General features: G+C 41.3%; 1 protein-coding gene across 1 annotated transcript in view; it reads right to left on the bottom strand.

Annotated features, from left to right (window-relative positions):
• Positions 1–231: 231 nt before the first annotated feature.
• Positions 232–11,583, bottom strand: part of LOC126100216 (protein ABHD11-like) — a 56,531-nt gene continuing 45,179 nt past the window's right edge. Inside the window, exon 6 of the mRNA XM_049910779.1 lies at positions 232–523. Coding sequence (XP_049766736.1) covers positions 385–523 — 139 coding nt within the window. The 3' untranslated portion in view covers positions 232–384. The remainder of the gene's footprint in view (positions 524–11,583) is intronic.

The raw sequence follows: 11,583 nt of genomic DNA, 5'->3' as shown, positions 1-11,583 counted from the left end.
GCCATTCAGTGTTATAGTTCAAGAGGAATGCACTCTGATATTCAAGACAGGTCCCCTTAAATGTTTTGAAGTGAATTTTGGAATCCAAAGACCAAGAGGCTTACTTAAAGTGCCACATTAAAATAAAATTTATTTACTTTAGCTAGTATACAATAGCACCATTAGGTATGTTCAATGAAGGAGGTAATGTTAAACATGTGAAAATTAATTTTATGGCAACTGGTTTGCATTCATCATTTATTGGAAACCTTATTTAATATGACAATGTAATGTATACAGAATAAATTACAATAAATTTTATTTGAACACAGGACACAAAAAATTAAATAAATCTTAAAAATAAATGGGCCACTCAACTCTCACTTTCAAAAGAAAGAGTTAATTCTAATTTCCTGTTAAAAATCTGCAGACTTCTTCCACAAACTCAGTAGGTTTATCTGCATGTACCCAGTGTCCAGCACCGGGAATGTACTTGAAAGTTGCTGATGGGAAGATTTTCTTAATTTCCTGCTCATCTTCTTTTCTAGAGGAGGAAAAAATACTCCAATGCATTGCAACTAAATATACAGCATTAAGTATACCAAGTACAAGGCCCCCCCCCCCCCCCCTCCACTCCCTGTGTGTGCACGCACACACACACACACACACACACACACACACACACACACACACACACACACACACAGAGAGAGAGAGAGAGAGAGAGAGAGAGAGAGAGAGAGCGCAATACTTATTGCCATTAACAAACTAAAAGTAGGGTAAATTAGTTTCCAGACCAATGCAGGTAAAATACCTTACAGAACAATGCAAATTCATACATTAGTTATGTGGATTCTGACCAGTAATGACACAACTGAGCATCGCTGGTTGTGTTCAAAATGACCACCGGCAGCGACAATACATGCTGCCTGTCTGGTATCAAATGACTGCTGCACACACGCTAGTATTTCAGTGGATGTGTTCGAGTAGGCTGCAGGAATATGTTATCATTGGATATAGTTGGTATGTCCTTGACGACAGCGCCTTTCAGCTTTCTCCACAGAAAAAATCCTGCAGGTGTCAAATCCAGCAAATGGGTCAGCAAAGACACAGCATCTCTTCATCCAAATGGGAAACAATTCATGAAGCTGTAGTACTTCGTTCACTTTGGGCTGGACAGCCATCATGTTGGTACCAGAGGTTCCTCCTACTCTATCGAGGACCATCTTCTAGCATCTGTAGACGATGGTATGCTAGGAGGCTGCGATACTTGGGTGCATTCCGTGTTCAGTCAGTCAGACGTGGGCCTATGAGCTGAGAGTTCACTATCCCACACTACATGTCTACACTCTTTGGACGCTGATGTTCCATGTGACAAACCCAACAGGGCTTGACAACAGACCGATAGTGCATGTTTTGGCAGTTCACATAGCCATGATAGGTAAATGTGGCATCATCACTAAAGAAGATGCATTTGGACAATCCTGTTACAATGCCCATGTATAGGAGTTAATGTGATTCTTATAATAGTTTCCATGCACCTCTTGATGGAGAGAGGTGTGATAGGGATGAAAACTATGTCGGTGGAGAATACATATGACACTTGCCTAAGTCATGCCATTTCCTCATGCGATTGTGTGGGAGCTAATGTACGTGTCAACTGCAACAGCATATGATATCTCGTAAATGGCTTGCACTAGACTCCTGCAACGAACACCTGTGACATTCTAATTTACCCTACTTACAGTTTGTTAATGTCAATAGACATTGGTCCATTTGCACAACAAATGCTCTTTCTAAGTATTATTACAATATGTGTATAGACTAGCAATATGAACCTGACTACCAAGCCAACATTAATAGCAAGTTCCATTTCTCCAATATCCATGGTGCAAATTATATATATATATATGTCTGCTTGTGTCTGTATATGTGTGGATGGATGTGTGTGTGTGTGTGTGCGAGTGTATACCCGTCCTTTTTTCCCCCTTAGGTAAGTCTTTCCGCTCCCGGGACTGGAATGACTCCTTACCCTCTCCCTTAAAACCCACATCCTTTCGTCTTTCCCTCTCCTTCCCTCTTTCCTGATGAGGCAACAGTTTGTTGCGAAAGCTTGAATTTTGTGTGTATGTTTGTGTTCGTTTGTGTGTCTGTCGACCTGCCAGCACTTTCATTTGGTAAGTCACTTCATCCTTGTTTTTAGGTATATATATATATATATATATATATATATATATATATATATATATATGTGTGTGTGTGTGTGTGTGTGTGTGTGTGTGTGTGTGTGCGCGCGCGCACGCACGCACGCATGGAGAGAGAGAGAGAGAGAGAGAGACACTGTTGCAATTATAGTGGAAATTGTCATGACCACAATGGAAATATTCCTCTCTAGTCAGTATAAAATATTTTGCAAAAAGACAGCAAGCAGTAATCTGCACAGTAAATGCAAAAAAACCGGTGGTTCATCACGAGAAAAGGAACCCATTATCTGAATAGCATTGCCATTTTTCAGACTGTGTATCTGAAAATCACTTGTTACCTCCTGGGTGGCTTAAGTGAGAACAAGTCATATACCAGGTGTTTCAAAATGAGTAGCAGGGTCCTAAGACTTTTGTAGCATTCCTTACATTCAACTTACACCTATAAATAATACTTCAAATGAAAGAGCAACAGTTTTGTTTGTATATCTGTGTGTACGTGCATGCACTGTTTCTGTGTCTTCTGCTAGAATGTGCTAGTAGCAAATATTGCAACCAGTGAATAGAAAGCTTTTAGTGTTTTATCGTTTGCAAGGACAGAATCTGTTGTTACAGTACAATGTGCATTCTGTAGGAAGTTCCACTGTAATCTCCAAATGACAACATCCATAGGTGAATTAGTAATTTAAGTGATGTCTGTGTGGAGACTTAAGGAGATGCTGGCAAATAGGTCCTTATCTTTGCAGTTGTTACAAGCTCTAAATCATACAAACTTACAAGTTTATATGTCAACTTTGCAAATGAATGTTGTTGCATGATGACAAAGACTTTCTAAATTGTATCGTCTCCAGTGATGAATCAACATTTTACTTAAGTGGCAGTGTGAACACGCACAATGTGTGCATCCTGGGTTCAGCAGATCCCCACAAAATGGTACAGCTGCATTGAGACTCCCCTGAATTTAATATTTTTTGTTCCATTTCATTATGGAAAGTTTATGGGCCTTTCTTTTTCGATGAAGAAACTGCAACTTGTGTTTCTTATCTTTATGTGCTTCAACTACGTCTGTTCCTGCATTTGAAGAAGCTGAACGATTGAGCTTTATTTGGCAGCAAGATGGTGCACTGCCACACTCAATAACTCAGTACACAACTGGTTAAACAATGTTATACTCAACCACTGGATTGCTTGCAAGGGCCAAATGACAGAGTTTGTTTTTCTTGGCCCCCACACTCACTCTATCTGACAACAAGCGATTTATACTTTTGACTACAAATCAAAATATCCAGGGTCCCAGATTCAAAACTCACCATTGCTTAAATTTTGAATAAAAATCATCAGAAATGGTGGGCAAAGACTTCTGGCATAAGAAGTCACCCCGTGCTGCTAATGGCCCAGCCAAAGAGGGTGAATGAGTGGACAGCAGTTCAGGACACACTCTTGCCCTTGAGGTGGGAAACTGTCCCTATAAGATGGAAGAATCAGCAATGATCAATGGCTTGAGGATGCAAAAGGCAATGGAAACTATTGCATTAAAATTACATTTGTGTATCCAAGCAACGTGGCTTCTAACTGAAACAGTGTCATAATGATCTTTCCACTGGCAAATGATTCCAGACAAGCCCCCATTTGGATCTCCAGGAGGGGACTCCCAACGGAGAGGCAACCACGAGAAAAAGAGTGAATAATAAATGTAAACGTAATGTTCTATGAGTCAGAGCATGAAATGCCAGAAGTTTGAACATGATAGGGAACCTAGAAAATCTGAAAAGGGAAATGCAGAGGCCAATCTAGATACAGCAGGGGCCAGTGAAGTAAAATCGAAAGAAGACAAGTATTTCTGGTCAGATGGGTAAGGATAATAACAGCAGCAAAAACATGGTATAACGGGAGAAGAGTTCATCATGGAAATGAAGGCAGGGCAGATAGTGAGTTGCTGTGAACAGTTCAGTGAGAGGGTTGTTATCATAATTGAGAACAAATCAATACCAACAAGAATAGTTCAGGTATGCGTGCCAACATCACACACAGATGATGAAGAGAGAGATAGTTTATAATGCTACTGAATAGATAATTCAGTATGTAAAGGAAAATGAAATCTAACAGTCATGCAGGGCTGGAAAGTGGTTGTAGGGAGGCAGTAGAGAAAGGGTTATTGGAGAATAAGGGCTCGATAGTAGGAAGAACAGAGGAGAAAGACTAATTGAGTTCTGCAATAAATAGCAGTTAGTAATAACAAATATTCTTTTCAAGAATAACAAGAAGAGGAGGTATGCTTGGAAAAGGATTGGAGATACCGGAAGATTCCAGTTACATCGTGCTCGTGCAGTGATTCCGAAATCAGATATTGGATTGTAAAGCATACCCAGGAACAGGGATAGACTATGATCCAATTTAATCATAATGAAGAATAGGCTGAAGTCTAAGAAATTAGTCCAGAAGAATCAAAACATAAAGAAGTGGGATACAGAACTACTAATGAAGAAATACATTAGAAGTTCTCCGATGCTACAGATACTGTGACAATGAATAGCTCAGTTGACAGCTTTTGTAGAGGAATGGGCATCTCTAGAAAGGGCAATCGCAAAAGCTGGAATGGGAAACTTAAGTAGAAGGATGATAACTATGAATAAACCATGGTTAACAGAAGAAATACTTCAGTGGATCGACAAAAGGAGGAAGTCCAAAAATGTGCAAGGAAATTCAGGAACACAGAAATACAAGTCATTTAGGAATGTAATAAATAGGAAGTGCAGGGAAACTAAGGTGAAACAACTGCATGAAAAATGTAAAGAAATCTAAAAATTAAAGATAGTCGGAAGAATGCACTCAGCAAGCAGAAGTAAAACAAGCTTCGGTGAAATTACAAGCAAGGGCAGTAACATTAAGAGCACAATGGGATTCCACTGTTTAATACAGAGGAGAGTGTGGATGAGTGGAAAGAGTACACTGTTGGCCTCTATGAGACAGAGGACTTCGCTAATGACATGACAGAAGAAGAAACATAAGCCAACAGGGAACAGAGAGGTGATCCAATATTATCATCACTGTTTGAAAGAGTTTTGTTTTAGAGCACAAAACTATAGAACATGAAGACAGAGAGGAGTTAAAAAAACTACTGTATGTCAAGCCCAATTGACATAAGAGAAGACAGCTAAAAGCAGGGACGTGAAGAAAGGGCAACAAACAGCACTATACAGAAATGGAGGTCTAAAACTAAAAATTAAGTGATCTTCACGATATTGCTTCAGATAAAAAGTGAAAAGCAGTCAACATTCCATGCAGCATCTGCTAAAATGGCCAATAACTTAGCTGGCAAAACCAAGCAGGAATGTAAACAGTTAAAAAATGGGCATTCCATCAGGAAGTGGTGGACAGTTAAAACTTGGGTGCAATGTGTACAGAGAGGTGGGGGAGCACCACCTATCAAATGACGATGCCTAAAATGGCAGTGCCCAATACACAACCTAGTTAAAATGACCCCCTCCTGGTGTAAGGGCCAAGAGGAGGTCGTCCAACCCGCTGGGAGAGGCTTAATAATCCAGAGTTTACTCCCTTGAAGAGAGGACCAATGACAATGATAAAGGAACACAACCTCCTGACAGACGGCAACACAGAGATCACTGGAGGGAATATAGGAACTAGTGGGCTGAGGTACGAGGACAGCAGCCTCTGCAGCAGCCTCGTTTCCTGACAGACCGACATGACCAGGAACCCACATAAACATCACAGCAGCTCCAACAAGAGTGAGCAAGTGACAGTTTTCCTGGACCCGTTGCATTCAAGGGATGGGAGGTGTACAGCGCACATAGACTTTGAAGGGTGCTGAGAGTGTGTGAGCAGAGAACACAACTGAGAAGTCTGTGTTGCCACATGTACTCTGTGGCCTGACACAGTGCAAAAAGCACAGCTGTAAATACTGAGCGCTGTGCTGGAAGCCGATATTGAAAGAGGTGGGCGCCAATGACAAAGGCACACCTGACACCATGGAAAGTCTGAGAGCCATCAGTGTACACAGAGGTACTATCGCAAAATTCCATGCAAAGGTTGTGAAACTCAAGGCAATAGAGTGAGGCTGGAGTAGTATCCTTAGGAAGTGAATGAACACCAAGATTAACACAGGCCTCTTCACGAAGCCAAGGTGTTGAAGGGTACACACCCACCGGGAAAGTTGCAGGTAGTGTGAAGTCAAGCCGCTGGAGCAAGTGCCGAAAGCAGACTCCAGGAGGTGACAGAGAAGGGGGATGCACTGTATACTGGTGACCAAAGGGATCATCGAAGAAGGAGGCATAGGATGAGTGGCCACGCATGGCAGACAAACAGCCAGCAAACCTGCTGAGGAGAAAGTCACGGCAGTAGGACAGTGATAGTTCAGCGACTTCAGCATACAGACTCTCAACCGGGCTAGTATAAAAGGCGCCAGTGGCCAAATGGATGCCACAATAGAGGATAGTGTTAAGATGGCGTAAGAGGGATGGACGTGCAGATGCGGAAACAAGGCACCCATAGTCTAGTTTTGAACAGACAAGGAACCAGTACAAACGGAGGAGGGTAGTTTGATTGACACCCCAAGAAGTACCATTGAGGACACACAAGACACTGAGGAACCGTGTACAGCGGACTGCCAGGTAAGACACATGGGATGACAAAGAGTGTTGTTTCCTATTGAGCATGAGCCCCAGGAATTTCGTAGTTTCAACAAACGGAAGATCAACAGGCCCAAGATGTAAAGATGGTGGGAGAAACCAACTGAGCTACCAGAAATTCATGCAGATGGTTTTGTCAGTTATATGCTCTTGGCTTCTAATGGATGATATAACTGTTCCCACTCAGAAACAATAACATTAAAGGTGCTGAGGTGCCTGTTCTGTGAGGTTAGAGTGGGGTCCAATAATGCCATATGCATCCACGTCTATTTCTGTGAGCCACAGTATGGTGCATGGCAGAGGGTTTCAATAGCAAACTTCTATTTGAGTACAACACCTCTCTTTTTAGAACTTGCCACTGGAGTTTATAGAGAATCTCCATGAGGCCGTCATGGTCTTTGTTGGATCTTATCTAACTCTTCTATTAATGCAAACTGGTGAGGATATCAGACAGAGTGATGTTCAAAAACTGATCAAATAAGTGTTTTGTAAGCCACATCTTTAATGAATGAATTACATTTCCTTGAGATTCCTCCACAATGAATCTCAGCTTGGCATCCAATTTTCCTAAAATTTGTTTCATGTGACCATTCTACTTTAGGTCATTCTGGACGGTTACTCGTACATATTTACAGCAATTAATGTATTCAGTACAGTACAGAAGTGGATTTATTTGCCCACTTATGCTACACTGATTTATGTTCAATGACAACTGCAACACCCTCCAGTAACTATCGATCATCTGCAGATTTCCTACATTTCACTGCAGTCTTCTGGTATTGCTACCTTGCTATAGATGATCGCATCATCTGTGAACAGCCTCGCTGAGATTCCAGTGTTATGCTCTAGAACATTAACATATACAGTAACAGTCGTATCACATTTCCTCGGGATGCTCCTGAAATTACATATGTAGATATTGTTCCATTAAGAGTGATGTGTTGGCTTCTGTCTGCAAGGAAGTCCTGAAGCCTGTTAAAAATATGGTCAAACAATCAATATATTCATATTTTATTCATTAAAGGACAGTGCGGAACTATATCAAATGCTTTTCTGAAGAAGTCAACAAAACAACTTCAATCTGGGTGCCATTGTCTACAACACTCTGGATCTCATGAACAGACAGAGTGAGCTGAGTTTCACAAGATCTCCATTTGTGGAAATCCATGTTGATTTTCATAGGAGTTTTCTGTTCCCACAATATGCGAGCATAATACATGTTCGCTAATTCTACAACAAAGTGATATATCAGTGATATAATTATCTGCTTCTGTCTTATGACCCTTCTTGAGAACTGGAATGACCTGCAATTTTCCAGTTGCTTGGGACCCTTTCTTGTTCCAGCAACCTATGGTAAACTACTGTTAGAAGAGAAGCAAGATTTTTTCCCTAATCTCTGCAAAATCTCTCGTGTATTTCATCCAAATCATGATGACTTTCCACTATTAAGCCATTGTAATTGTTTTCTATTATCACTCCTTTTAATATCTGTCATTTTGTTGTTCATATGATCGAATGGAGGAAGAGATAGGGTTTAACATCCCGTCGACAATGAGGTCATTAGAGATGGAGCACATGTCAGATTGAGGAAGATACAGAAGAAAATCAGCTTTTGAAGGAACCATCCTGGCATTTGTCTTAAGCAATTTAGGGAAATCGCAGAAAATCTAAATCAGGTTGGCCAGATGCAGGATTGAACCATTGTCCTCCTGAAGGCAAGAATGGGGTGCTAACCGCTGCACTACACCACTCAGTCTGACCGAAAGTATTATGCTTTTCCATGGTAAAAGTGTTTTGAAGGACTGAATTCAGAATTTTGGTCTTTTTTTTCTTTTGTTTTGTTGCCAGTATCATCACTGAGTGACTGAACATATGAACTGAATATACGTAATGACTTCACATAAACTTATCAGAGTTTTTAGTTAGATAAGACGGCAATATTTTACTTTCACATTCATTGAGCATTTTCTTCAAACTGATCTCTTTAAGCTTTTTTTTTTGCTTCATTTTGCTAGTTACCTAGGCTTTGACTTCACTTACACCTGTGATGAAGCTCTCTTTGCTTTTACAGCAACATTCTACCATGGTTATTTAACCACGGGGTGTCTTCCCACTCCATTAAAATCATGCTCAACACATACTTGTCTAAGGAGTATCAAACACTGCTTTTGAATTTTATCCATTTGTGCTCCACATTTCCATCCTCCAAACTGAATATTTTATGCTGGCTACACAAATACTTTGCAATTTGCATCCTGTCACTCCTGCTAAACAAAAATATTTTCCTAAATTTCTTAACATTCCTTATAACGTCTTTAGTGATTGATGCTGTCACAATCTTATGATCACTGAACCATCCTGAACATTAACTGATTTGATAAGTTCAGGACTGTCTGTTGCTAGGAGGTGTAAGACATTGTGGTATGAGTTTGTTCTCTAAGTATCTGCTCAAGCTAATTTACAAAACCTTCTGAATAATCTTACATGAATCTCAGTCTCTGAAACCAGCTGTGATTAGACTGAAGTCTTCCCCCTATCACAATAGCATGATAAGGAAACTTATTCAAGATATTAAGCAAGTTCTCTCTGAAATACTCTGCCAGTACAACTTCTGATGAAGGTATTCAATAAAGGCATCTGTTTGTCACATTTAACCCACCAATAGTTTATGATTTGTTATTAATGAAAACTTTGATCCAAATAGACAGACATGGACATTTCTGATGCCAAACAATATGATCGAAACCTACATCTCGATTTGTGAGAAGTCTCATTGTGCTGGTTCCAGTGGTTTCGATGAATAGGTGATGGGCTGTTCTGAGTTGTTTTCATTCCTGTGCACAAATGCTGCCTCAATGCCATAAGTAGAAGTGACAGCTGTCAATGTTAAGGACATAGGGGGATATTTTGGGGGTCATATCTGTCAGCATTGTACTTGATCTTGCCCTTCTTTGAGACTGCTGGTGCCGTACGGTCATCAGCAAGAGATGACTTAGTCCGCTTCATTGCGGGTCATCCGTCCTGACGCCACCCACTCTGATCAGGGGCTCTCCCCCTGGGTGCCACCTGGCCACAGCAGAGGCTACCTGGCATGATGGCTGTTGCCGGGAGTCCTGATGCCCCAGGAAGACAAGCATCTACTCCTTGGCATACATGGGGAGTTTACAGCTCAGGTATTAGCAGTGCGATCCCTGTGTTGTCAGGGGGCTACCACCAAATGGGTACATGATGGCCCCACAACAACAGACTGGCTACTGTGCTAGATACTGGGTCCAGAGAAATCCAATGTCTTGGGGGCGAAAGAGGACAGGAGACAACGGAAGAAGATGACATACCCTGGAAAGTGTCCTCACCCATATAGTTGAATTGCAGGTGGAGATGCAAAGCCATGACAAGAGGTTCAGGAGATCAAATCTAAGGGCACTATGGGCAACTCGTGCACAATGTAAGGCATCCTTCTCTATATGGCCTGCACTTCTGTAGAATTTGGAAAGTGGCAGGTCAAACCATAAAATGGGACCTGAACTTACAGGGCCGAAAAGTGAGAGACTCCTTTTATTTGCCTCTTACGACAGGCAGGGCCTATTCTAACCCCTGGACCCACACTGGGTTACATTTGTGATTCTTAATCTAAAGGCAGCTGCAAATATCCAACTGCCAGGTAAATTCAGACTCAACTATCCCAGCAGCCTGGGGTCAGTAGAGTTCTTGTTTGAATGCTGCACATAGAGTGACGAATAAGTCACTGTGTTTGGGTGGTGGTTGGTAACCACCTTTGAAGTCTGATGCACAGCCCAAGTTTGACAGTTTGATTTAAATGTATGTGCAAATGCATAACAAAACTCACCCATTTCCTAAAATGGGACTGCGTCCGAAATGACTTCGACTTCACAGGAGACAGAAGACTCAAATGCTGTAGAAATGTCTAAGGCGAAAATGTTGGTAGCTGAAGGATGACCACTGATGAATAAGGTGACCAAGAACATGACCTGTTAGTTGGCCTTAGTAACTGAGAAATGACCAGAAGGGGGATGGAACTGCCCTAAAAGCTACCAAATACCAAGACAATTACCTGATTAATCAGTGAAACTGTGGTCCCAGGATCCACTATCCACTTGAACAAAGACTTGGTTGGAAATCCTAAGATACAGGAACAATTTCCACACTAGAGGCTATGGACTGTAGCACACATATGGTTCCTCACTGCAGGATTATAGCAGATACCCAATTCCACCACACTGACCTAGGGTGCCCCTCTTCCCCAAAGTGTGTTCAGTGTAGCCATCAATCTGGACACACTGCTCGTAACTGAGTACCTGACAATGGCAACATGTCTGATCAACAAAATATTGTGGCCATTGGACAGTATGAACTGGTACTACACCTATGGACTGTTTGTCATGAGGTGTTCACCAGCCATCCAATTTCAGTGCCGCTGTGTGCACTTCTAGATCTGGAGTCAGCTGAAAAAAAAAAAAAAAAAAAAAAAAAAAAAAAAAAAAAAAAATAGGTCAGGATAAGAAACTTTGCAGTCTGAGTCTGTGCATATGAAATTGCATTTGTAGATCAGTTTTTACGAATCAGTTACCCAAGAAGGGTATGTTTGTGGCATTTGCGGAACTCTAACCCTGAGGTAACAACATGATACCTCTGGGAATAGTAATTAGTCATATGTGTGCATACGCCGGTGAACGAGAGAGCATCTTGGTTGAGTAGTGGCACTAACTTCCCAACTAGGATATATGTTTCTGGTGATG

The sequence above is a fragment of the Schistocerca cancellata genome, chromosome 9 (genome assembly GCF_023864275.1).
Source record: "Schistocerca cancellata isolate TAMUIC-IGC-003103 chromosome 9, iqSchCanc2.1, whole genome shotgun sequence".
Lineage (NCBI taxonomy): Eukaryota > Metazoa > Arthropoda > Insecta > Orthoptera > Acrididae > Schistocerca > Schistocerca cancellata.
This window is presented reverse-complemented; position numbering and strand designations above follow the sequence as displayed.